Source organism: Myotis nattereri (genome assembly GCF_964212035.1).
Source record: "Myotis nattereri genome assembly, chromosome: 14".
In the NCBI taxonomy this organism is placed as follows: Eukaryota; Metazoa; Chordata; class Mammalia; order Chiroptera; family Vespertilionidae; genus Myotis; species Myotis nattereri.
This window is the reverse complement of record NC_138089.1, coordinates 51597681-51622972: the sequence shown is the minus strand read 5'-3', so window position 1 is coordinate 51622972 and position 25292 is coordinate 51597681. Positions and strand designations below refer to the sequence as shown.

The window sequence follows — 25292 nt, the reverse complement described above, 5'->3', positions numbered from 1 at the left end:
CTCCCCCTGTGGGAGCGCACTGACCACCAGGGGGTAGCTCCTGCGTTGAGCGTCTGCCCCCTGGTGGTCAGTGCATGTCATAGTGATCGGTTGTTCCGCAGTTTGGTCTATTTGCATATTAGCCTTTTATTGTATAGGGTATTTTATTGATTTCAGAGAGGAAGGGAGAGGGAGGGAGAGATAGAAACATCAATGGTGAGAGAGAATTGTTGATCAGCTGTCTCCTGCATGCCCCCTACTGGGGATAGAGCCCTCAACCCAGGCATGTGCCCTGACTGGGAATCGAACTGTGACTTCCTGGTTCATAGGTCAACACTCAACCACTGAGCCATGCTGGCCCGACCAGATTTTATTTGATGTTACTTTCTACGTGACATGGGTCCTTCTGAGAAAAGAAGTGAAGACTCCAAAGAAGTGGGTGGGTCGGAGAGTTTATATATCATTTTTAATGAAGCGTGATACATTGTAGAGACATGGAAAGACAAAGGACAGGGTTTTAAAGACTTTAGGGTCTGTGAACCGTGGAGAAATAAACATACGGAGAAACTAACGGCAGATAAGGGCTATCAGCGAGGTTTGTTTGTGCAGGCTCATCTCAGTGCCGACTTTCTATCTCCTTCAGGCCATAAAGACTCCCTGGAGAGGGGATTTATGCAGTCCTCATGTCCCATATTTTGGGGTGACATATTCTGATACCCCCTAATCCCTGTGTCCAAAATAAAAAGATGAGACTTAAATCTGAGGAAGTCAGAGAAATGGGAAATTCTGTACCAGCTTGCCTGGTTGGAAAATAAAACACTTTTTCTGATTGTTCTCTAAGGTTTAGAAGAGCTTTCAAATGAAAGTTAAGACAAATTAAAAAATAATCAGAGATTTGGTGTTAAGTGGAATTATAAATGCCAATGCAGTTAGATGGTCAAAGTGGCGGGCGGGGGGGGGGGGGGAGAGGAGAGAAAGAGAGGTGAGAGAGAAATATCGATCAGTTGATTGATGGGCTGCTTCCCACATGCACCCTGACCAGGAATCAAACCCCCCACCTTTTGGTGTACGGGACGACAAGCAAGCCACCCGGCCAGGGCATGGGAGGCTGTTTGCATCACTAATCCTTGTAATTTTCTTCTCTCTACAGAAATAATTTTTTTTTTTTTTGCCTATAATGTGGAGCTTTGTAATTCTCAATGCTTGTGATTACAATTTTTCCCTCTACATCCCCGGTGCAAATTGTGTTTACTTTGATTGAAAGGAGCAGGAAACAATTTCTGAGATACATGACAAGCTCATTCTTTCCCAGAACACTGTAGTCGCAGGATTTTTTTCATTCCTCTCTTCTTGCACAGGCTGTGATTTGAGTCATGGGTAAATAAATTACACATGTAATTGGAAGCAGGCCAGCTTCCTTCTCTCTGTGCCCTACGTCATAGATTTGGAAGTGATTATTTTCTTAGCAGTTAGAAAATGACAGAAAAAAATGTTGCACAGGACATCACGTGGCAGTCTGGTGGGCAGTGACTGTTAGAGATCTGTGTTTACACAGAAGTGAGATTCTAGGGTCCCCGCCAGCCCCCCAATCTTGCTCATCCTCTCAGCAGCACTTGAGGAGAGACGGTAAGGTTTTCCTTTTTTCGTTCCAGGGATACTACCGTGCTGGTTATTCCTTGCTGCAATTGCTCCAGCATTACGAAGCTGCTCGCATGTTCTTTGAGGGCCTTCAGCTTCTACAGGGCAGCAGTGATCAGAGCCAGTTTGCTGATTTCCTTGTGGGAGTCTTCACCACTATGGGCAGTAAGTCTGACTCGGGGGAAGCGTTCCCTCCCTTCTTCCCTCCCTCTTTCTCCCCTCCCTCCTTTCCTTCCTTTCTTCCTTCCAGTCCTAGTTATTTTATTTGAATTCCTCCTGCAAGACTCAGGCTCCTGGGGAGATGATTACAGGGTGTTTTTTGTGGCTGATTTATGTAGTTTGAATAAAACTGGTTTTCACATTAGAAAGTATTTTGAAAGCTTTGGCGGCTCATGCCTTTGTAAAGATGACTAATTCCTATTGCTATTCATAGAGTTTTCCCGATTTATACTACTACTTGCTTTATGTGTTTTTGTGCTTCCTTATGATTTTTGCATATTTCTCCAATGTGTTCAGAAAATATTCTGGTTTGCTGTGAAAATAACCCGAAAGGGCTGGCAGAGTCCTGTGAAAGCTGTCAGCGGTGTTCAGTGTCGCGGCTGCGATGCTCACTTCAGCGGTGGACCCACTTGCTCAGTCTGGGAGTGATGCATGGGAGGCCTTGAGCATCACCACTAGATTCTTATTGTAATCACCTGGCCCATGGGGTGGCTTTTGTCAGTGGCCTGGACAGAAAACCAAAAAGCTCAGTGTAGTACGCTCCTTGCTAGTGACAAAGGGGCTCCTTCTGAAGTCCCGCCAGTAACCAGGCTGTTGTTTTCAAATATTACGCTTGATCCGATTTAAGTTCTCATTGATTTAAGATGAGCCACTAGTTTATGTTCTGCCACAGAGACACGACATCGATTGTAACACATATCCCGATTCTATAGGTGTCAGAGTGTGAATAGCAGCACATGCTAGACTTGGTGGAGTGTGGTTTTTGGCTTTCAGAAGTGGGGAAATCACTGCTGGCCACAGACTCACCTGTTAGGTATCCAGCTGTTCCACTGCGATGGTGGGAGAGTGACTTCTGTGGTCTGTGGGTGGAGCCTTACAGATTTTGGCACAGAGAGGGGTAAGAGCATGTCAGACAGTGAGTGACGGGGTTAGAAGTGGGCACCGCCATGTCCCCTAGACAGAGAGGTAGGAGATCTTCAGATTTCCAGCTGGTCACTTCCGCCAGGGCCTGCAGCCTGCATCCCCTTTCAGAACCACATGGCTTGTCCCCTGCCTACACTTCCTCATCGTCTCTGCGTGTCCTCCGAAAGTCCTTCTCCTGTCAGAGCCCAGCTGGCTGCACAACCGTTCTTGGTGACCATCCCTGGAGAAATCAGGGTGGTTTCCCTCTGCCCCCATCTTAGAGGGAGCAGTTAGCAGGACTTCTTGGGGTGATGCAGCCCCAACTTTTCTACCAAGGAGAGTATGCCCATGCCCAATTTTTAAATTTTGGAAAATATACTTGTGGAAGTTTTGTAGCCTTTCATATAATACTAGTACATGGTTATTTTGATATTTATTTTTGGAAATGAATAACTCTCGAAGAGGCACTATGTTAGTCTGTCTGTCCTATCCCTTGGATGTTCTTCTCATCCGTGAGTTTGAGAACTGTGGTTTGCAAGGTTGATGGGCTACCAGGTTAGAAGAATGTGTGTTGACTAAAAGAGTTGTTAGATGTGGATTCCAGTCTTGTTTTTGGTCATGAACTAGCAGCATGACATGCCACGAAGCCTGACCTCATTTGTGATAGTGCCTCATCTGTTGGGTGAGAATACTATTTGTCACATTTTTCTTCAAGGAAGTGAATTGTGTAACTTCCCTTAAGCTTCCATTTCCTTCTCCGTAAATGGAGGTAATAGCCACTGCCCTCTTGGTATGTTTGAGGGGTTAAATGTAAACACATGTTGCTGGACTTGGTGAATAGAAGGGCTAAGTGAATGGTGGCTCACATTATGCTCTCTGACTCTTAGGGGATTGATTGTCACCCAAATTGAAAATGATTGCAACTCCATACATCTTTAATTTTTCCTTTGTCTATGTGTGGTCTTAATTAGGGGACCTTTGCCCAAATGTTCTAGACTTTCCCCAAGTTAAAACTTCTAAACGATGGAATTTTTTTTTTCAGGTGACCCCATTGTTTTGCAAAGTTTCTTGCCCTACTTTGATCACATTTTCACCATTGGATTCTCCACGGAAGTGTGGCAATCCGTAATAGAGAAGTTGGCAAAGAAAGGATTATGGCATGTAAGTAAAAGGAGATGGTGGCTCCCTTGTGGAGAAAAACCTTCTACATTAACTGGTTTCTGCTGGCCCTGGGGCATTGTAACTTAGCATTTGTTTATCTTGATGCCAAAATAACTTTTTTCTCTTTTTTAAAATATATTTTTGTTGATTTCAGAGAGGAAGGGAGGAGAGAGATAGAGAAACATCAATGATGAGAGAGAACCATCGATTGGCTGCCTCCTGCACGCCCCCCACCGGGGACCAAGACCGCAACCCTGGCATGTGCCCTTTACCAGAATCGAACCTGGGCCCTTCAGTCTGCAGGCCGATGCTCTATCCACCAAGCCAAACCAGCCAGGGCGCCAAAATAACTTTTTAACTAGAACATCCTTAAAGATGGAAATTCACTGAGATATATTAATTAGCTAGCTTCCATTTTTTAATTTTATTTTTTGTTAATCCTTACTTGAGGGTATTTTTCCATTGATTTTTAGGGAGAATGGAAGAGAGAGGTAAAGACAGAGAGAAACATCAGTGTGAGAGAAACACATTGATTGGTTGCCTCCTGTACACACTGCGACCAGGGCTTGGGCGGAGGAGGAGCCTGCAACCAAGGTACATGCCCTGGACCAGTCTCTGATTATCATGGCTCAGGCTGAAAAGCTTGGCAGCTGGCCTAAAAAAAGGAGACAGGTTCAGAGGGTATTTTGTTTTGTTGTTTGTTTGTTTTAAAGCTTAAGGATACTTTGGCTCTAATAACCTATGTGGAGAACATCATTATTCTAATCTTTTATTTTTCTGCCTTCACCAGTCATTTCTCCTTCTGTCAGCAAAAAAAGATCGACTACCAAGAAATATTCACGTCCCAGAGTTATCACTGAAAAGTCTCTTTGAGGTAAGGTGGCTTTTTGAAGGGTATGGTTTTACTTCAGGCTTGGATTTGGGACCTTCTTTTTCAGCTCCCCAACTGCAAATTTGTTATTTATGATAATCGTTTGCTTGGGCCACAACAAGTCCAGGTTTTACTGATTCTGAGCTTTATGGGTGAAGGAGTTGAAAGTTTCATGTTGCTACAGTGACTTCCATGGTTGTTCCTGTGTGTTTTCTTTCCCAGAAATATGTCTTCATTGGACTTTATGAGAAAATGGAGCAGGTGCCCAAGTTAGTCCAGTGGCTGATCTCCATTGGCGCGAGCATCGAGACGATAGGACCGTACCCTCTTCATGCCCTCATGCGACTCTGTATCCAAGCAAGTGAGTGTTCTCCGGGTAACACCCTCCCAGCTGCCCCCGGGCTCTGAGCTTTTGGTGCTCCTCTCTGCTCAGGTGAAAGCAGAATTTAGCCACTTGAATGGAGACTGTTCAGATGTTTTAAATATTCAATGATTGATTATTCATATGCATGAAGGCAGCAGGGCAACAGCATCCTTTTTATTTCTCCCGGGACCTTGTAGGTACAGGATGCCCGGATTGAAAGGGTCTGTGTTCCTAGACAGGCCCTGGCAGTAGGGTGGAGCCCGGGACCCACAGCCTTGCTGGGCAGAGCTCCCAGGAGAGCTGTGGAGTGTCCTCCCACTGCAAAGGCAGATGTGGTCTTTTCCCAGGTTCAGGTTCATTTTCTGTAGCCTAGAGGGCCGACTGCGGTGGGGGTAGGATGGGAAGCACTGGCTGTTGCCGACACAGATGGCTGGTGGTTCTTTTAAACTTTAAAGGACTTTAAAATTTCAAGGACTTCTATTTCCATAAACATCTTAAAAATGTTATTGTTAAAACTCTCTCTCTCTCTCTTTACACTTCAGATGGGAGCTTGTTTTTCTTTTCCAAGCAGGTGTGGCATCTCTGATGGACACTTACCCATATCATTTTAGAGCCGGAAGGGCCAAGAGAACTTGTCTAGGCAGTCCTCCTCTTCTAGGCCATATCATCTCCCAGAATGAGAGAGTGGTGGTGGCCAGAGGCTTGAAGACTTGGGCCCCCACCTTTGCTTTAGCCAGGTTTGCCCTGCCATCATTCACTTCATGTATTGAGGAATCTGTAAGAGACTTTATTCTTACACGGGGATTGTTACATAAAACACCAAATAAAGTTTGATTCAGAGCAATCTGATCCATGTTCCCAGCTTCAAAGTAGGAATCTGGAACCCAGAGAAGTGTGCCTCTGGTTATGAAAGGCATGATTCCTCATCCTGTCTACTCTTCAAGGCGGCTCCTATGAGAATAGGCAGGTATCCGTGAGATCAGGTCTTCAATCAAGTTTATCCCTGTTTAGTTTCTGAGAGGAAAACTCTGACATGGTGATAAGTAGTGTTACTGAATTGGCAGAAGAGTGGGGCTTTCCTCCATCCCAGGAGCTACAAGGAAAGGAGTCTGTGAAAAGAATTTAAAATATATGTCCTATGATAGTAATGTAGTAATCTCTTCAGAATACTGACTTGATGGACGCTCTTAGGCCCCGCCCAGATCCTCTTTATTTTTATTTTGTTAACAGAGGAAGGGAGAGGGAGAGAGAGATAGAAACATCAATGATGAGAGAGAATCATTAATTGGCTGCCTCTGGCATGCCCCACAGAGTTCAACCACGGAGCCACGCCGGCCGGGCCCAGGTCCTCTTTAGACCATGCTTACCCCCACCTGCTATGAGTGCTGGAGGCTTGGACAGAGAACTGCTCTCTGCCAACAGGCACCACATCCCAGGGACCTTCTCCCTCAGCCTCACCTTCCTCCCAGGGGCCTCCTGCAGGTCTCAGGGACTGACGTGGGGGTACAGAGGTCAACCTCTGCCTCCAGGTGGGCCAACTCTGCGGTACAGTTCACACTCCAGAGCTCCCCCTGGGGTCAGGCCCGAGTGGACGCAGCTGGGACCACATCTCTTTTTGCCTCCTCCCCCTGTCCTGTCCTGCTCCCCTCCCTCGGTCTCGAGCTCCCTCTCTAAGTCACATGGCCAAGAATTTATGTCTTAGGCTTTGCCTCTAGGGAAGCTGACTTCAGTGCATTGTAAATAACTTTCTAAAACTTTCAGTTCACAAGCTCCCGTGTCTCCCACACCTGTGTGTGGCAATGGCGCATGTGTTGGATTCCCCGCTCGGTTGCCTCAGTGTGGTACACATCGACTTGCTTTGCTGGTGTTCTGTAAGCAGAAGAGAACATCAGTAACTCATCTTAATGCCCTTCAGGGGAAAACCATCTGTTCAGGTGGTTGATGGAGCAGCAGCCCGAATGGAAAGGCCGCGTCAACCAGAAGGACCAGGATGGCTGCACCGTCCTGCACGTGGTCGCCGCCCACTCCCCGGGATACCTCATCAAGCGTAAGTGGCGACACCGGGTGCAGGGCGTGCTGTGGGCTGGAGGACCTCAGGCATCGGCGAACTCACTTAACAGGCCATTGTGTTTGCCCCGTCCATCCTGTGACGGGCTCAGGAGTAAACTTTGCCATGAATTAAACATGATTAGGAGGGTAAGCTGTGTGCAGAGAGGAGGTGGAGCGAGAGAAGGAAGAGTTGCAGGGCTCTTGGCTTTGAATGGCTTCTGTGGGGTCGAATGACTCAAGGACATGGGCTTCCATCTGCATTTATTCTCGCCCCCATCACGTGGTTACTAAGGGCTTTATTTTATGCCAAATCTGTGCTCCACCAGAGATAAATTGTGAACCAGACAACAGACATAATCCTGCCTTCCTGGCACTTAGGAGCTAACACAGGAATTGCATCCTCCCCTGCCCTCCAGGGGGAGACAGGCTTCCTGAAAGGGGCTGACACGTGGGAGGAAAAGCTGGCTCCTTGACGCAGATGTACCTTGTTAGCCTGTGACACAGGAAGCTGTGAGCACGCCCACACAGCTCTGGAAAAGGGGTCGCTGTGATGATAGATGGTCATGGACTCTCAGCCCCAGTGGAAGGGAGGCGACGGAGCAGTGGGAGCTTGTGTCTGGGCTGGCTGCAGCCAGTGCTGATCGTGGGAACCAGGCCTTGCAGCTGTCTTCTGATAGCAAGAGACGTTGGAAGGCTGGATTTTTAAAAAAATACGAAAACTCATGATTATAACATGTCGGCTTGGAATTGAATGTGCCTGTGGACTGGACACAGCCTAAGTCTAAGTCCTGCTGTTGGTCTGGAGGGCCCTCCTAGGAAATTGCAGTGTTCTCTCTCCAGTGGTCCCAGGAGCAGCCTGTGAGGTTTGTTTCTCTATTGCTATCCCCCGCTGACCGGGGCCCCGGGAATCCATGTCGGGGTGCCCTATGAATTTTATTGTGAGATTTATTTATTTACTTATTTAAGTCAGGACATTGATGAAATTATTTACCTTTGTTAAAAATAGGTTTTTTTAAATTGATTTCAGAGAGAAGAGAAAGAAAGAGAGAGAGAGAGAGAACCATCGATTGGCTGCCTCTTGCATGCCCTCTACTGGAGATCTTCATCAGCTCATTTGGGACAATGCACAAGGATAGCTGCGTTGGTTTTCTATGCTATGTAACAAACCACCATAAACTAAGTGGTTTAAAACAACACCCATTCATTAGCTCACAGTTCTGTAGGTCCAGAGTGATGTGACTGAGTTTTCTTTTCTTTTTTCTTTTTCTTTTTTTTTGTTGGGGAATCAACAGAGAGAATTGCTTTAATATACATATGGATGTTTCAAACATAATTGGTATCTCAGTAAACAAATCATTTCATGATATATTTTTTTACATTTTAAAAAACCTTTATTGTTGAAAGTATTACATATGTCCCCTTTTTATCCCCATTGACCCCTTTTAGCCTGCCTCCATGCCCCCCCGCCCCCCCCCCCCCACTCCCGCCCCAGGCCTTCACCACACTGTGGCCCGTGTCCATGGGTTATGCATATATGCATACAACTTCTTTGGTTGATCTCTTCCCACCCCCGCCTTCCCTCTGAGATTTGACAGTCTGTTCCATGCTTCTGTGTCTCTGGATCCATTTTGTTCATCAGCCTATTTTGTTCATTAGATTCCACCTATGAGTGATATCATGTGATACTTGTCTTTCTCTGACTGGCTTATTTTGCTTAACATAATACTCTCCAGGTCCTTCCATGCTGTCTCAAAGGGTAAGAGATCCTTCTTTTTGGTGCTGCATAGTATTCCATGGTATAGATGCACCACAGCTTTTTTATCCACTCATTTACTGATGGGCACTTGGGCTATTTCCAGATCTTAGCTATTGTAAATTGTGCTGCTATGATCAGTGTGGAGTTTCCTCAAAAAGTTAAAAATGGAACTGCCAGGGATTCCACTTCTAGGAATATATCCTAAGAAGCCTGAAACACCAATCAGAAAGAACATATGCACCCCTATGTTCATGATATTTTTCACTCTGCAATATGTACCCCTTTTCAGTAAAAAAGAACAAAAATGGAGATAGGTGTGATGTCACCTAGTGGCCAGGTTCAGCATTGCAGCTCTGAGAATCTCAGACGGGGGCTTTGCAAGGGTGAAGGGAAGTAGGTTGGAAGCTTAACTTTGTGGGCACAGCCAGTGTTTTCTAGATTTTCACTTAATGGAGCAATACTTCTGTATCCATCACTTTTCTAGGATATAAAAGCCCATTTTCTGGGATATCTAACCTTGAGATTGGAAGCCCAGCTCCAGCCTAAACTGAGGAGAAAGCTCCAACTGTGAGCATGTATTTCAAGTGATAGAGCTAGAGGGACATAGACACACACACACACACACACACACACACACACAGTGTTTTTAAATCTACTTTGTATGTGTAGAAAACTTTGAACTGAAGACATGTCTGAGAGATACTTGCTTCCTTCAAAAAGATACCTATATTCTCATTAGGAGAAACAGCGAGAAATGACTTTCCACAATGCCAGCCTTGGCCCTGAGGCTCAGCCAGCCCCTAACTGTGTCTCAACAGTTAAAGGGCCATTAAGTTCCACCAGTGTCATGTACCCGGCAGGTTTTCTCACTCACCCTCAGGGACAGCTGTGAGGAAGGTATCATGAGTCCAGCTTCACAGATGATGACGCTCAGGCCGCTAGAGCCCATGTCACTCTCCAGATCAGTGGTAGGATGGGAATGGGGTTCCATCCCTCGTCCTCCCTACAGGACCCGGAGCAGCCTCCCTTTTAGAAGATGGGCTTCCATGTGAGTGAGTTTTCTGCTCAGTGTCTCCTGAAGCTGAAATCAGGTGTTGGCTGGGACTTTGTTATTATTATTATTTTTTAAATGTTTTTATGGATTTCTTAGAGAAAGAGGAATGGAGAGGGAGTGAGAGATAGAAACATCAATGATGAGAGAGAATCATTGATTGGCTCCCTCCTACAGGCCCCCCACAGGCATGTGCCCTGAACGGGAATCGAACCAAAACCTCTTGGTTTCTGGGTCAACGCTCAACCGCTGAGCTATACCGGCTTGGCCATGAAACTGTTTTCTTATCTAAAGTTTGAGGCCTAGCCCTAGCCGGTTTGGCCCAGTGGATTGAGTGTTGGCCTGTGTACTGAAGAGTTGCGGGTTCGACTCCAGTCAAGGGCACATGCCTGAGTTGCAGGCTTGATCCCCTGTAAGGGGTGTGCAGGAGGCAGCTGATCAATGGTTCTCTCATCATTGATATTTCTCTCTCTCCCTCTCCCTTCCTCTCTGAAATCAATAAAAATATATTTTAAAAAAAGTTTGAGGCATTCCTTCAAGTTCACATGATTGTGGCAGAATCCAGTTCCTTGTGGTTGTAGGACTGGGGTCTGAGTTTCCTTGCTGACTGTCAGGCAGAGGCTGCTGCCAGCTTCTACAGACCACACACATTCCTTGTCATCAGGTCCCCTCTATATTCAGAGCGGGGAGAATTTCTTGTGCATCAGATCTCTCTTGTATTTTGAATCTCTGACCTCTACACCTTTGACCTTTAAGGTTCAAATGGTTAGGCCAGGCCCATCTGGAAAATCTCCCGATTATCTTAAGGTTAACTGCTTTGGGACCTTAATTACATTCTCAGAGTCTCATCACAGCAGTCCTTGGATTAGTATTTGTTTGAAGAACTGGGAGAAGGTGTGTGTATGCCAGGTGCTAGGAATCTAAGGGATTCTGCTTACTACTGTGAGATATTTGATGGGAAGAGAAAAGTAGGACTTTAATTTTTTTGTTAATTCTCACCCGAGAATATTTTTCCATTGATTTTTAGAGAGTGGAAGGGAGGGGGAGAGACACACAGAGAGAAATATCGATGTGAGAGAGAGACGTCGATTGGTTGCTCTCAACCAAGCCAGGGATTGAATCTGCAACCAAGGTAGGTGCCCTTGACCGGAATTGAACCTGGAACTCTTCAGTCTGTGTGCTGATGCTCTGTGCTCTGAGCCAAATTGGCTAGGGCAGGCCTTTTAAATTTTGTCTTATTTTTGTAAAGTGGAAGAAGGGCAGTTGTTATTGGGGAGATGGGGAAGGAGAACACCATGAGTAGGACAATACCTTGAGTACGGGTGCTTGGTCAAGGCAGTGCATTTTAGGAAAGCATGGGTATGAACGTTGGGGATCGGGCATTGATTCATTTAACTCTCTATGCCCACATAAGTCTTTGTACCCCAGAAGTACACCTGTTCCATTATGAAGACTGCTGCATCTGTGACCACAGAGACACCTTGATGCTTGGCAAATAGATTTGTCAAAGCAGCAAATGGAGCTGGCAGCCAGAGGGTAGGGGCTGGGAGGATGGAAACAGTGACAACAAAAAGACCCCGATTGGAGAGCAATTGCCACTTTTTTCTCCTGTCCCCAGACAGGCTTTTTTTTCTGGAGGAATATTTTGTTTCCTCTCTAGGGAATAAAGAAATCTGAAGTCACAGCTTGCTGTTATCCTTACAGCTGTAACAGTTGCCTAGTAACCAGATTCCCCATCTCCTTGCTTGTTGCCAAGGAGAGGGGAGAAAGGTATAGAGGAGCGCACTTCTGAACCTCTTAAAAGCTATTGTCCTTCCCACTCCACAAAGTCCGCCTTGCTTCGGGGACTTTGGTGGGTTGCCCAAGGCCAGCAGTTTAGGTTCTGCAAGCAGAGGGACCGTGGTCCCCTTGCCCCGGGCTGCTCAGGCAGGAAACTGGGAGGACGAGCACTCATGGGGACATCTCCTTACGGAAGGAACCATGACAATGCCCCCTTTTCCTTTTGGCCTGCCCTAGGACAAACAGAGGATGTGCAGATGCTCCTGCGTTTTGGGGCAGACCCCACTCTGCTAGATCGACAGTCCCGGACCCCCGTGGATGTCCTGAAGAGGAATAAGAACTTTAAAGCCATTGAGAAAATCAATAGTCACTTGGAAAAACTGGCTGCGTGTTCTAAGGACCTATCAGGTACAGCTTCCAGTGAATTAACTTTTTTTTTTTTTTGAGGGGAGGGGTGTGTGTAAAAACTGGTTCTGTGATGTTAGATACAAATTGATTAATCTTTTCTTGGTATGTGAAGATGGAAATGAGACTCCCAATCTTTGGAAAACTTGTTTCCTTTTTTTTGGAAGATAGAATGAGACAACTCTTATTTAGAGAGCATCTGCAATATTCCGGGAACTTCGCCAGGTTGTCCTTTAGATGCTATGGGGGATTTATTTTCTAACGCATGCACACAGTAAAAAAGAAAAAAAAAGCAGAAGGAATAGGAGATAACCAAAATCATTCCTACCCTCAGAAACAGCCACAGCCAACAATTTAAAATACATTCATGTTGCACTAGATTACACTATGCACTTACATATTAACTTCTATTCCTATTTCTTTATCAGTTTAGGACAGCATCCATTGACTGACTGCTGTATAAGATGAAGTTAAACAAGTCAGCCCTAATTGTTGAGGAATGTCTAGTAATGTTATTTGTGTCATTTACATTCTGTTCCTCAACTCTTAAGTTTCTGTGCTACGTCTATAGATTGATTCTAAAACTTGAAAACCAGTAAATAGCATTGGCATGATAGGATGAGTATATAAATGTTATATTTTCTACAACAAGTAGCATACCTGGACCCATAGGAAAGAATTACCCAGTGTCCTGAAACCTTTGCTCATTAAATATTATAATAACTATGTATGGCATTGGGGGGATCACTTTGTAAGTTATATAAATGTCTAACCACTATGCTATACACCTGAAACTAATAGAATATTGAATGTCAATTGTAATTGAAAAATGAAAAAAAATTTAAGAGATGTGACACTCTTTAGGCACCCCAGTTTAATGAAACATACATATACATTATTGCATATGTGTGTATATGCATGTGCACACACAGTATATGCTTTTTAGACTTTACTTAGGCTCTAGTCCCCACGTGTGTACAGTATGCTGCGTTTAGTTTTGTTACTTCTATATGATTCTTCTGGATCATGTTGTCTATTTAGATTTCTCTCCTGTTCTGCTAGAGCACCAACTTGTACGTTTTTCGTGGAGGGAGGAGACATGGGTAGTAGACTTATGGAATTTGGGAAGAGTCTTTATTTTATTCCTATTGGTTGATAATATGTCTGAATATAGGCATTGTATTTCATTGATTCCAAGTTACCCTTTCCCCCCACATTTTAACATCTTCAAAACTGGAATGTGTTCTGTCATCACTGACATGCCTCTGTTTAATGGTATATTAAATTAAGAAATCGAAACTATCTTTGCCAATGAATTTCCAGGTTTTAAAATAACAACAAAAAATGACCACCAGTTAATGGTAGAAAACGGCTGCTCTGATTGCCAATTTATTGTTTATTAATTCTAATGTTAATTCTTATAATACTCTATATGTATGTTATATTTAGTGTTACAGACTTTAGCATGTCATTCGTTTTTATTTATTTTTTAAAATATTTTCTGATTCCTTGTACAATAGAATTTTTGAAAATCTGCTGATCTTAAAAACATCTCATCTACTGAGACAGGGTCTCACTCTCCCTTCCTCTCTCTGCTCCTTCATCAACTAATTCTGGTCCAGGTTTGAACCAGGAGGAGAGACTCAGAATTGCAGCTGGTCCTTTTTTACTTACTAGGACTCAACTGCACTCGCCTGGCTGAAAAGCCCATTAGGAGGGGTGTGTCATCCCAGGGCTGACTGGTAGTTTGTGATGGCAGTGGAGGCAGTCAAGCCTAAAGTCCCCCAGTGGTCGTTGGTAAACGTATTGGAGATTTGATTACCGCAACGTTTTTCAGACCATCAACCAGGAAGGTTTCCTTGCTGCGCTAGAGGAATATTGAACGACCATAGGAGAACACTGAGTGAAAAGAAAGCAAAAGGAACTGATACAAATCAGAAAAGAGCAGGATGACAATTATCAGGAAGAGCTAGCTAGTGATGGTGTCTGTAGATAGGGTGGCTTTTGCTTCTGGGTGAGAAATCTCACTGAATATTTCTGCTGTTCTCTAAACCAGAGCTTTCCGACGTAACTGTGCACACAAATCGCTGGGGAGCCTGTTAAAATGCAGATTTTCATTCAGCAGGTTCAGGGCAGGACTCAGGATTCTTAGAAGCAGCCAGGGGAAGCCAGAGTCCACTTTGAGGAGTCAGGGTTCACGCCTCAAGAGTCAGGATTATGTAACTGTCTTACCTGCCTTTGACCACCAGATGGCAGCATGTCCACCTTCTCTGGAAGCTCAACTTTCCTTAGGACCTAGACTAGAACAAGATTGATTGATCTTCCTTCTCTCACTCACTAATGCAGCGCCTTTCAAGCGAGAACAGATCCAGTCCTCTGAAGCTTTTCTCTCTGGTCTCTTAGGCCCTGCAGTGGTTCTCAACCTTCCTAATGCCGCGACCCTTTAATACAGTTCCTCATGTTGTGGTGACCCCCAACCATAAAATTATTTTCGTTGCTACTTCATACTGTAATTTTGCTACTGTTACGAATCGTAATGTAAATATATGATATGTAGGATGTATTTTCACTGTTACAAATTGAACATAATTAAAGCATAGTGATTAATCACAAAAACAATATGTAATTATGTGTTTTCCGATGGTCTTAGGCGACACCTGTGAAAGGGTCATTCGACCCCCAAAGGGGTCGTGACCCACAGGTTGAGAACCGCTGCTAGGGGGAGCCAGCTGCTTTCTGCTCTGTGCTGGTGCAGGCATCTCTAGCACAGCAAGCACTTGGAGGATACTGGAACTTTCCCTCACAGACAGAGCCTGTGATTCGAGGTTTCCCATCTTCGCATCCCTCAGCACCAAGACGGGCCTTGTATTCAGTAAATGCAGGGATGCAGTGCTTACTTATATGTGTCCATGATATGTTTTTTCTTATTATAAAAGCAATATATTCTTTTTTAAAGGAAATTTACAAAATAGGAAAGGAAAGCAAGAAAATACTAATTCTCTATAAACCAACCTCCATCTGCAAATTCATATATTTGTGACTTGGCTATTTAGTCTTATCTCATGCATTTATAGCTATATGTTTTTATATTTTTCTTTTATGAAGTGAGATGGTTGCATACATTTAAACTGATTAAAATGTGTGTAATAAAATGTACCAGAGTGTATGATAAATCTTACTAGTTTGTCTTTTTTAGCATGGGAGAAAGATTTTAGGCAAAAGCGAAATCTCTTTTTGAAATGATTTATTCTGTTTTCTCACACTTCTGAGCACTGTTACAACTTCAGAAGACCTTTTTTAGTTTTAATTTTTTTAAAAATATATTTTATTGATTTTTTACAGAGAGGAAGGGAGAGAGATAGAGAGTTAGAAACATCGATGGGAGAGAAACATCAATCAGCTGCCTCCTGCACATCTCCCACTGGGGATGTGCCCGCAACCCAGGTACATGCCCTTGACCGGAATCGAACCTGGGACCCCTCAGTCCGCAGGCCGACGCTCTATCCACTGAGCCAAACCGGTTTTGGCTAGTTTTAATTTTTTAAAATATATTTTTATTGATTTCAGAGAGGAAGGGAGAGGGAGAGCTAGATAGAAACATCAATGACGAGAGAGAATCATTGATTGACTACCTCTTGCACCTCCCCTACTGGGGTTCAAGCCTGCAACCAGACATGTGCCCTTGACCAGAATTGAATGGGACCATTCAGTCCTCAGGCTGGCGCTCTGTCCACTGAGCCAAACCAGCTAGGGCTAGTTTTAATTTCAAATCTCCTAATATATATCCACTAAATATGATCATTGAAGGAAGTTTGTAAAAATATGGTTTTATATAAAAACAAAAATTTATTATAATCACAGTTTAGCATATTTTCACCCAGTGTTTCTGTTGTTGTTTAGTACTTATATAGTCACTTTTTTTTTTTTTTTAGATCCAAAGGTATTTTTTCCATTGATTTTTAGAGACAGAGAGGGGGAGGGAAAGAGAGAGAGAAAAAAACATGAGAGAGACACATCCACTGGTTGCCTCCGGAAGGCATCCCCACCAGGGTCAGGGATCAAACCTGCAACCGTGGTATATGCCCTTGGCTGGAAATCGAACCCACAACCCTTCAGTCCTCGGGCCTACCTTCTAACCACTGAGCCAAACCAGCTAGGGTCCCAAGAGAGCGAATGGAACTAATAGGCCTCTTGAGGCCTAGGCTCAGATCTTGCACTGAAACCACAGCCACTGCATTCTACTGGTTGTAACTGGTCATGGAGCCAGGCCAGAATTGGGTGGGAGGGGAATAGGCTCCACCTCTTGGTGGGAGGAGCTGCCAAGGTCATGGCAAAGCATGTGGGTGGGGTGCAGAATTGTAACTTTTCCATCTCCTGCAGCTGTGATCTCTATTCGGAAGCATCACCTGGTTCTGTTTTGCAGGACTGAGCCATGGCGAAGGACCCAGTAGCGAGAGCAACATTTTCCGGGAGGCCTCTGCGCAGCTGGTGAAGTACCTGAACTCAGGAAACCGGTTGCTGCATAAAAACTTTCTGAAGCAAGATGTAGTCCAGAAGTTCTTGCGCCTCCTTTCTTCCCTGCAAGGTAATTTTTTATTTTTATTATTTATTATTATTATATTTTTAATATTTTTATTGATTTTTTTACAGAGAGGAAGGGAGAGGGATAGAGAGTTAGAAACATTGATGAGAGAAAAACATCAATCAGCTGCCTTCTGCACACTCCCTACTGGGGATGTGCCTGCAACCGAGGTACATGCCCTTGACCGGAATTGAACCTGGGACCTTTCAGTCCGCAGGCCGACGCTCTATCCCAGAAGTTCTCAACCTGTGGGTCACGACCCCTCTGGGGGTCGAACGACCCTTTCACAGGGGTTGCCTAAGCCCACTGGAAAACACATATTTTCAATGGTCTTAGGAACCGAGACACTGCTCCTCTACCCGTCTCCAGGCGGGTCCGCCCACATGCAGATACACCCACATACGAGTTGCAGCATTAGGAAGGTTGAGAACCACTGCCTATCCACTGAGCCAAACAGGTTAGAGCCCTGCAAGGTAATTTTTCTCACAAATTCAATTGTGTGAAAGGTTATTTATGTTCATTCAGACTTTTTGAATATCTTTTAGAAATGGATTTAAAAATGTAATGATCTGCCCTAGCCAGTTTGGCTCAGTGGATAGAGCGTCGGCCTGTGGACTGAAGAGTCCTGGGTTCGATTCTGGTCAAGGTTACACACCCTGCTCGGGGCGTGTATGGGAGGCAACCAATCAATGTGTCTCTCTGTATCCCCCTCCCTTCCACTCTCTCTAAAAATCAATGAAAAAATATCCTTGGGTGAGGATTAACAACAACAACAAAAAAGGTAATGATCTACATGTAAAACAGCCAGCACAGAACGTCAGTTATCTATCAGTGAAAAGTCCATCATCCATCTGTGAACTTCAGTCCCTAAGTCCCGTCCCTGAGGCAACCTCCATTATTAGTTTTTCATGCATCCTCCTAGAGTTACTCCTTGCTTAGGCTGTCCTTTTAAAAACACCACAGATGTTTCTCTCTTCTATAGATACTGGCTAACATTGGGACATTTGGTTATTGTAGAATGGAATGTTAATTTTTTTCATTTTGGGAAAATCGGAAGGAAAAGAATTTTAGATGACAAACTTTAGATAATCAGGGACAATTAAAAATTCTGTTCTCCTAGACCAGGCTGTACTCACCTTAGGGTATTTCTTTCTTTTTTTTTTTTAAATGGAGAACTTTTTTTTTCTTTTTAATATATTTTATATTGACTTTTTGCAGAGAGGAAGGGAGAGAGATAGAGAGTTAGAAACATCGATGAGAGAGAAACATCGATCAGTTGCCTCCTGCACATCTCCTACTGGGGATGGGCCCACAACTAAGGTACATGCCCTTGACCGGAATCGAACCTGGGACCTGGGTTCAATTCCACTGAGCCAAACCGTTTCGGCCTTAGGGTATTTCTGACCTCCCCAAGGAGCTTTGCCACGAAGGCACAAAGGGCATGCCAGGGCCACACAGCTCGCAATGGCATGGGTAGAGGTGGGAGGTGGCAATGCCTCGTAATTCATTATTTGCTTATAGTTTCTCCAGTGCTTCAAACTACTGATCAGTAACGCGTTAATGACGCATCTATGTGCTAAGTTGTGGTTGGGGACAGAAACCGTATGAACCTTTTTTGGAGTGTGGTGTGTGCTTACTTTTGAAAGAGATTCCTCCTGACCTGGTCTGTGACATTAACCGCGACTGCGCCAACGCCTTCGTCAAGTGTTTACTGGAGAAACAGAAATGGCCCGAAGTGCTTCTGCTGCTGACCCGCAAAGCGAGCGGGGAGCCTCCGCTGGGAGACTGCCTCATCACAGACTGCGACTTCTCGGGCCTCGACCTCTGTGCCATCATCCCCCCGCTCAGCACCTGGGACCAGCGCCGGGTACAGCTCCTGGGCCGCCTGGTAGACAGCGGAGGTGAGCATGCTGAGATGCGGGGCTCCCCTCCCACGGGAGCTCAGGCCGTGCCTGGCCTGGTGTTCTTCACTTGATTTTGAAGGCTCCTTTAAATCCTGCTCCTTCTCTTCCTCCGTATCTCCTCACTTGGAAACAGCGAGGCCTGTCAGTGGGTGGTGCCCTGTGGGAAGCCTGCATTTCTGTGAATTACAGTTATGAGAAACCTCAGGTACGTGGAGGGAGTGCTTTGGCCCGCAGCGGTCACTTCCTCCTGGCCTCAGGCTGGACCCTGCACGGCATCTGCTGCGTGGGGCCTCGTCAGCTCTGCGGCATTCTTTTCTAATCAACACATTGGGATTCAAGATGCTTGTTTTTAAAAGAAACAGTGAAATAATTGGTTGGTGGAAGCACCTGCCGCGTTAATCAGCACAATCACACTTGGCTGGGTGGACGTCTGGAGTGTGCAGCATCTTGCTGGATTGGGTTTTATTTTAAAACGAATTTGGAAATACCAACCTGCTCTGGCAGCACCTCCCACCCCTACTCATGCCATGGCTAGCTGTGTGGCCTTGGCATGCTCCCTGTGCCTTTGTCTGTTCACTTATAAAACGGGAATGTGAATAGTCCCTCTTCCTTAGGGGTGTTTTGAATGTGAAGTGAGCTCACTCGGAAGAGCACCCTGGCTGTGGGTTTTCCGCTTGCTTTGTCGTTTAAGGGGAGTGGTGACACATCGGTCCTCGGCTCTCCACGTGCCATACAAAGCCCCCAGGCATCGGCTGTACCCACAGGTTTCAGGAGGTGGATGGATGCCTCCTATAGTTTATTTCTTCAAACCTCTCCCCTAAATGGAGTGTTACTCCCTTAGCCCAGAAACTGTGGCTGCAGTGGGATTCCAGTTTTATTCCTGAGTCACAGAGCACTTAGGGAGCACCTCCCTGGGATCAGGTGCTTGGGCCTAAGGGCAGAGAGTGAAGGTGTGGCTGCTGGAGGCCTGGGCAGTGCCGAGGGGAGAGGAGGACTGAGCTAAAGGAAGGGAGGTGGGGCTGAGAGGTGTCAGGGAAGATGGCGATTGACAGTGGATGCGCATCCTCTGGAAGCAGCGTCATAGAAACAAAGGATGTTGGTAGTGGAGCTCACGTCCTGATCACCGGCTGACTGTGCGGCTGACTGTGCGGCAGGTACAGTGTCAGGCCAGCACCCGGGTTCAGTTGTTTGCAGGCCCTGCTCTCCTCCCCAGCAGGGCTGATGCTGGGGTCCATGTCCTGTTCTGGGACGGCAGGGGGAGCCAGAGAGCTGGGGGAGAAAAGGCCCACAGACAGGGCACTGGAAGGAGCTGGGCTTTCACTCTGAGGGTCTGGGAAGCCTTTGCCTGCCAGGCAGTGGTAGCGGGCCTCACCAGTCAGGCGAGCATCAGCTCTTCCCTGGGAATAATGGCAGAGGCTGCCCTGCCTCCAGTGCCCAGGCTGTACCTCGTCATGTGAATGCAGCTCACGGTGCCCTTCTCCCTCCCCCAGCCTTGCCCGAGGGCCTCCAGGACAGCCAGGCGAGGCCGCTAGCCATGTGCCTACAGCACCAGGACTTCGAGTTGGCGTTTCTGCTCCTGACCAAGGGTGCGGACCCCCGCGTCATCTCCCTCACGGAAGGCGACACACCTCTGCATGCAGCTCTCCGCATCTTTTTGGATGTCAATGGTAGGCCTCTTTTTCAAACCGGTTTTTGCCTTGGGGAGGAGGCTGGATATTAGAACCGGTGCTCTGGTTTTTTTTCTGTTGGGCAAGCCAGCCAGTGATCTGGGAAAAGCCCCTTCACTGGCAAGGCCTGCCCGTAGCTTGACAGGAAGGAGTGACCATCACGGTGAATGATCAGGGTGGGTTGATTGAGGAGGATTCTTAAGTTTCAAACTTGGCTCCATAGCCAAGAATACTTTATTTACATCAGGGGTCCTCAAACTACGGCCCGCGGGCCACATGCAAATACAAATATTGTATTTGTTCCCGTTTTGTTTTTTTACTTCAAAATAAGATATGTGCAGTGTGCATAGGAATTTGTTCATAGTTTTATTTTAAAACTATAGTCCGGCCCTCCAACGGTCTGAGGGACAGTGAGCTGGCCCCTGTTTAAAAAGTTTGAGGACCCCTGGTTTACATGGTTTTCAAGGGTCCTGGCATAAAGGATCTGACTGGAATATCATAAGGTTATTTCAGGGTTTCTCACCCTTGGTGCTGTTGACATTTGCGCTGGGTAATTCTTTGCTGTGGGTGCTGCCCTGTGCTCTCTGGGATGCTTAGCAGCATCCCTGGCCTCCACCACTCGATGCCAGTAGCATGTCCCAAATTGGGACAATCAGAAATGCCCCAGACATTCTCACATGTCCATGGGGAGCAAATTTCCCCAGTTGAGAACCACCGAGTTGTCAAATACTTGGGGAAGTTAGGTGCTCTACGACATCCCTGGCTGGCATCTCTCTTAAATCCAGGGGACCCTGTTCCCCGGGAAGAGGGGCTCAGCACTCAGAGTGTTGTTTGTGTCTTTCAGCTGACATCGGTTTTAACTTCCTCAACCACCTGCTGGATCTCTTCTGGTCCAACCCCGCCAAATTTGACTACCTCAACCCCAACACCCAGGACAGCAGCGGGAACACGCTGATGCACCTGCTCTTCCAGAGGGGCACGCTGAAGCGCATGAAGAAGCTGCTAGACCTGCTCGCCAAGTTTGACATCAACTTCAACCTGAAGAACAAAGAGGGCAAAGACGCACGGCACCGGATTAAGAAGAACGCCCCTCTGCTCTTGGCCTGGAACAAAGCTGTGGCGGAGAGCCGGCGGAGGAGCCGGCAGGACCCCGCTGCCCACCAGGGGAAGCTCCTAAAGAATGCTGTCCCTGGTCAGATGGCTCAGCTCAAGTCCCAGGTTCCATCTGATGCGCTGCTGTGCGGTGACCCTGACAGACCCCTGCCCGAAGGGGCCATGGTTCCTGACAGCTGGGAGACTCTCTCGGACGCCCAGATGGCGAGGCAGGAGTCTGGAGTGGCCAGGCCCTGTTCTCAGAGGGACCGCCTTGTGCAGCACATCACGCGCCTGATCGAGAAGGTTGAACTGGACATGTCCCTCCCGGAGGACTGTCCTCCGGACTCCAAGCCCCTGGAGATAGGAGCTGTCACAGAAACGAAGAGGGAGGAGCTCCAGCGAACCCTGGGGGTGGGGGGCTCTGACTGTGGTGGAAACAGCCCTGCTGTCCCTGAGGCAGGGGGTGGACACGCTCAGGCGGGCCTCGGGACTTCACAGCTCACGCCCGCTGGTCACAGAGGCGGGGAGGACACTAGCGATCAGGATAGCTGTCAGGAGGTGGAGGCCTGCCTCCAGGACTTCGAGAACATGACCTGGGAGATCGAGTGTACCTCTGAGATGCTGAAGAAGCTGTCCAGTAAGGTGATGACCAAGGTCATGAAGAAGAAAATCATCCTAACCATCCATCAGCTAGGGAACGGCGAGTGGACGCAGGGCCTGCAGAAGCGGCTGAAGCACCTGAAAGGAAGCATCCAGCTCTTCGAGGCCAAGCTGGACAAAGGAGCCCGGATGCTATGGGAGCTTGCCATCGACTTCTCCCCTCGATGCAGCGAGAACCCTGAGAAGATAATCACCACAGAGCGGAGCTCACACCCCATGGAGAAGTCGGGGCGGGTCTACACAGAAATCATCCGGATCTGGGACATCGTCCTAGATCATGGCAAGCTAACGGACTCCATCCGGGCCATCTGCAGCGCCTACAACCGCGGCCTATCCTGCATCCTGCGGAAGAAGCTGAGGGGCATCAACAAAGGCCAGGTGTCGGCCAACATGAGAATCCGAAAGCGGATACCCCGCTGCTACGTGGAAGACACGGAGGCGGAGAAGGGCAGGGTGCCTGTGGAGCCCCAGTACTTCCCCCCGGCCAGCGCGGTGCAGACGGAGTACAACGTCATGAAGTTCCACAGCTTCAGCTCCAACATGGCCTTCAACATCCTCAACGACATGACAGCGACAGTGGAGTACCCCTTCCGGGTGGGCGAGCTTGAGTACGCCGTGATCCACCTCAACCCCCGGCCGCTGGAGCCCATCATCCTGATCGGGCGGAGTGGCACCGGGAAGACGACGTGCTGCTTGTACCGGCTCTGGAAGAAATTCCACATCTACTGGGAGAAAGCCGAGCAGGCGGGAAGCCCACTGCTGGCCAAGCAGGTCTGGCTGAAGAGAAGGTTGGAAGTGGAACCCAGAAAGGAGGGTCCCGGTGGGGAGGAGGAGGAGGAGAAGGAGGAGGACGAGGAAGAGGAAGGTTCCATCGAAGTGGAGACAGTGGACAGTATAGATGAGGAGCAGGAGAGCGGAGCCTGTGCAGGGACAGCCAGTGAGGACCCTGGGGGGCCCAGCCAGGTGGCAGAAGTATGTGCCCCAGAAGGTCCCCAGCAGCTGGAGCATTTACACCAGATCTTTGTGACCAAGAACCACGTGCTGTGCCAGGAGGTGCAGAGGAATTTCATTGAGCTCTCCAAGTCCGCCAAGGCCACCAGCCACTACAAACCCTTGGAACCCAATGTCCACAAACTCCAGGACCTGAAGGACGAGAACTTCCCTCTGTTCGTCACTTCCAAGCAGCTGCTCCTCCTGCTTGATGCTTCTCTGCCCAAACCATTTTTTCTGAGAAATGAAGATGGCAGCTTAAAGAGAACCATCGTTGGGTGGTCCACGCAGGAGGAGCTGACCATCCCCAACTGGCAGGAGGAGGAGGAGGAGGCTGAGGGGGATGGGGACAACGTCGAGGAGGATAAGGTTGCGGAAACACGTTCGTGTGACATTGATCCCCGGGTGTACGTGACATTTGAGGTGTTCACCAATGAAATATGGCCCAGGATGCACAAAGGGAAAACCTCCTACAACCCTGCACTGATTTGGAAAGAAATAAAATCTTTTTTGAAGGGGTCTTTTGAGGCCCTCAGCAGCCCCGAGGGGAGACTCACGGAAGAAGAGTATAAGAAATTAGGGAGGAAGCGGTCCCCCAATTTCAAGGAAGACCGGAGCGAGATCTACAACCTCTTCTGCCTGTATCAGCAGATCAGGTCCCAGAAGGGCTATTTTGACGAAGAGGATGTTCTGTTCAACCTGTCCCGGAGGCTGTCGAAGCTCAAGGTGCTTCCGTGGTCCATCCACGAGCTCTATGGCGACGAGATTCAGGACTTCACGCAGGCTGAGCTCGCGCTGCTGATGAAATGCATCAATGATCCCAATGCCATGTTCCTCACCGGGGACACAGCTCAGAGCATCATGAAGGGCGTGGCCTTCCGCTTCAGCGATCTGCGCTCTCTGTTCCACTACGCCAGCAGAAGCACCGGGGACAAGCAGTGTGCCGTCCGGAAGCCCAAGAAGATCCACCAGCTGTACCAGAACTACAGGTCGCATTCGGGTATGTCCAGAGCTCGGACTCACCTACGAGGGAGGTGCTTGGGAACTGTCCTTGGGCTGCTTTGGAAGCTGTGGCATAGCTTGTTTTTTTTTCTTTTTTAATGTATTTTTATTGATTTCAGAGAGGAAAGGAGGAGACAGAGATAAAAACATCAATGATGAGAGAGAATCATTGACTGGCTGCCTCCTGCACGCCCCCTACAAGGGATCGAGCCCGCAATCTGGGCATGTGCCCTGACTGGGAATTGAATCATGACCTCCTGGTTCATAGGATGACGCTCAACCACTGAGCTATGCTGGCTGGTCTTCTCATGATTTCTTTATATTGTATATCTTAATAAGTATTAGTAAAACTTCCTTTTACTACTTGGTAACAGCAATGGACATATAAGCCCATTTCATGGTCATCTACCAAGAACATAGTGTTCTGTGTGGTGTTAGGTAAAGGGCACTTGCGCCCAAGACTAGTGGAGAGACCCAGGGGGATCTGCGTGCATTGGAGCTTCATGTCCTCACAGGTGTTGACTGACTCCTCAGAGTCCCTGTTTGTCACAGTGGGATTATCTGGCCTGTCTCACTGGGCAGTCGTGAGGATAAAATGGGGTGATTTCTGTGAATGTGCCTGTTGAGTGGTAGCATTCAGTCAGCATCACTGTCACTATTACCTTAAGCTTAGACAAAAAATGGGACCCAGGGAGAAAGCTCTTCAGAATACCTTTTCTCCAGCTCTGACAGTGTTTCTTGGTATAGCTCTCTCTCAGCTGGCTATAAACCTGGTGGAAAAGGATGATGGAGGCCTTGGTTGCAGCCTCAGCTGACCTCCAGCACTGCTGTTACCATGGCAATGTTGTCTCCAGTCCTCTAAGCGGCAATGAGAGGGGACAGGATAAGTCTCGTTTCCTTACCATCTATACTGGCCCCTGATATTCGCATTCTAACAACTCCCATTGTTCAGATTACATTTCTGCCTTGACTCTTCTTTATGAGGCAATTTTCTCTCATGTGAATGTAGGTCAGGAATGAGATTCTACAAAACCTCTGCCTTCATCCACTGTGCCTGGAGTAAGAACGGCTCAGGGCCAAAGTGATCATCTAATGAGAACTGGAGATTGGCTTGCAATTATATGTATTATTATCTGGACCAGTACTGCTTCTCAGGAAAAAACTCCCACACAAAACCCCCAAATCCCAGCCATTTTGTCATGTTGTTCAATATTGGA

The 25292-nt window shown here is 47.1% G+C and overlaps 1 protein-coding gene across 4 annotated transcripts in view; it reads left to right on the top strand.

Moving 5' to 3' along the window:
* Positions 1-25292, top strand: part of TRANK1 (tetratricopeptide repeat and ankyrin repeat containing 1) — a gene marked incomplete at its 5' end in the record, with an annotated part of 83162 nt that overhangs the window by 31337 nt on the left and 26533 nt on the right. For 3 of the 4 annotated variants that reach the window (XM_081105937.1, XM_081105936.1, XM_081105935.1), the window contains 10 exons: positions 1632-1782; positions 3782-3900; positions 4691-4774; positions 4994-5132; positions 7051-7182; positions 12008-12178; positions 16599-16760; positions 18404-18658; positions 20152-20328; positions 21173-24073. In XM_081105937.1, the coding sequence (XP_080962063.1) occupies positions 1632-1782; positions 3782-3900; positions 4691-4774; positions 4994-5132; positions 7051-7182; positions 12008-12178; positions 16599-16760; positions 18404-18658; positions 20152-20328; positions 21173-24073 (4291 nt within the window). The remainder of the gene's footprint in view (positions 1-1631; positions 1783-3781; positions 3901-4690; positions 4775-4993; positions 5133-7050; positions 7183-12007; positions 12179-16598; positions 16761-18403; positions 18659-20151; positions 20329-21172; positions 24074-25292) is intronic. The other variant, XM_081105938.1, reaches the window with a different exon arrangement.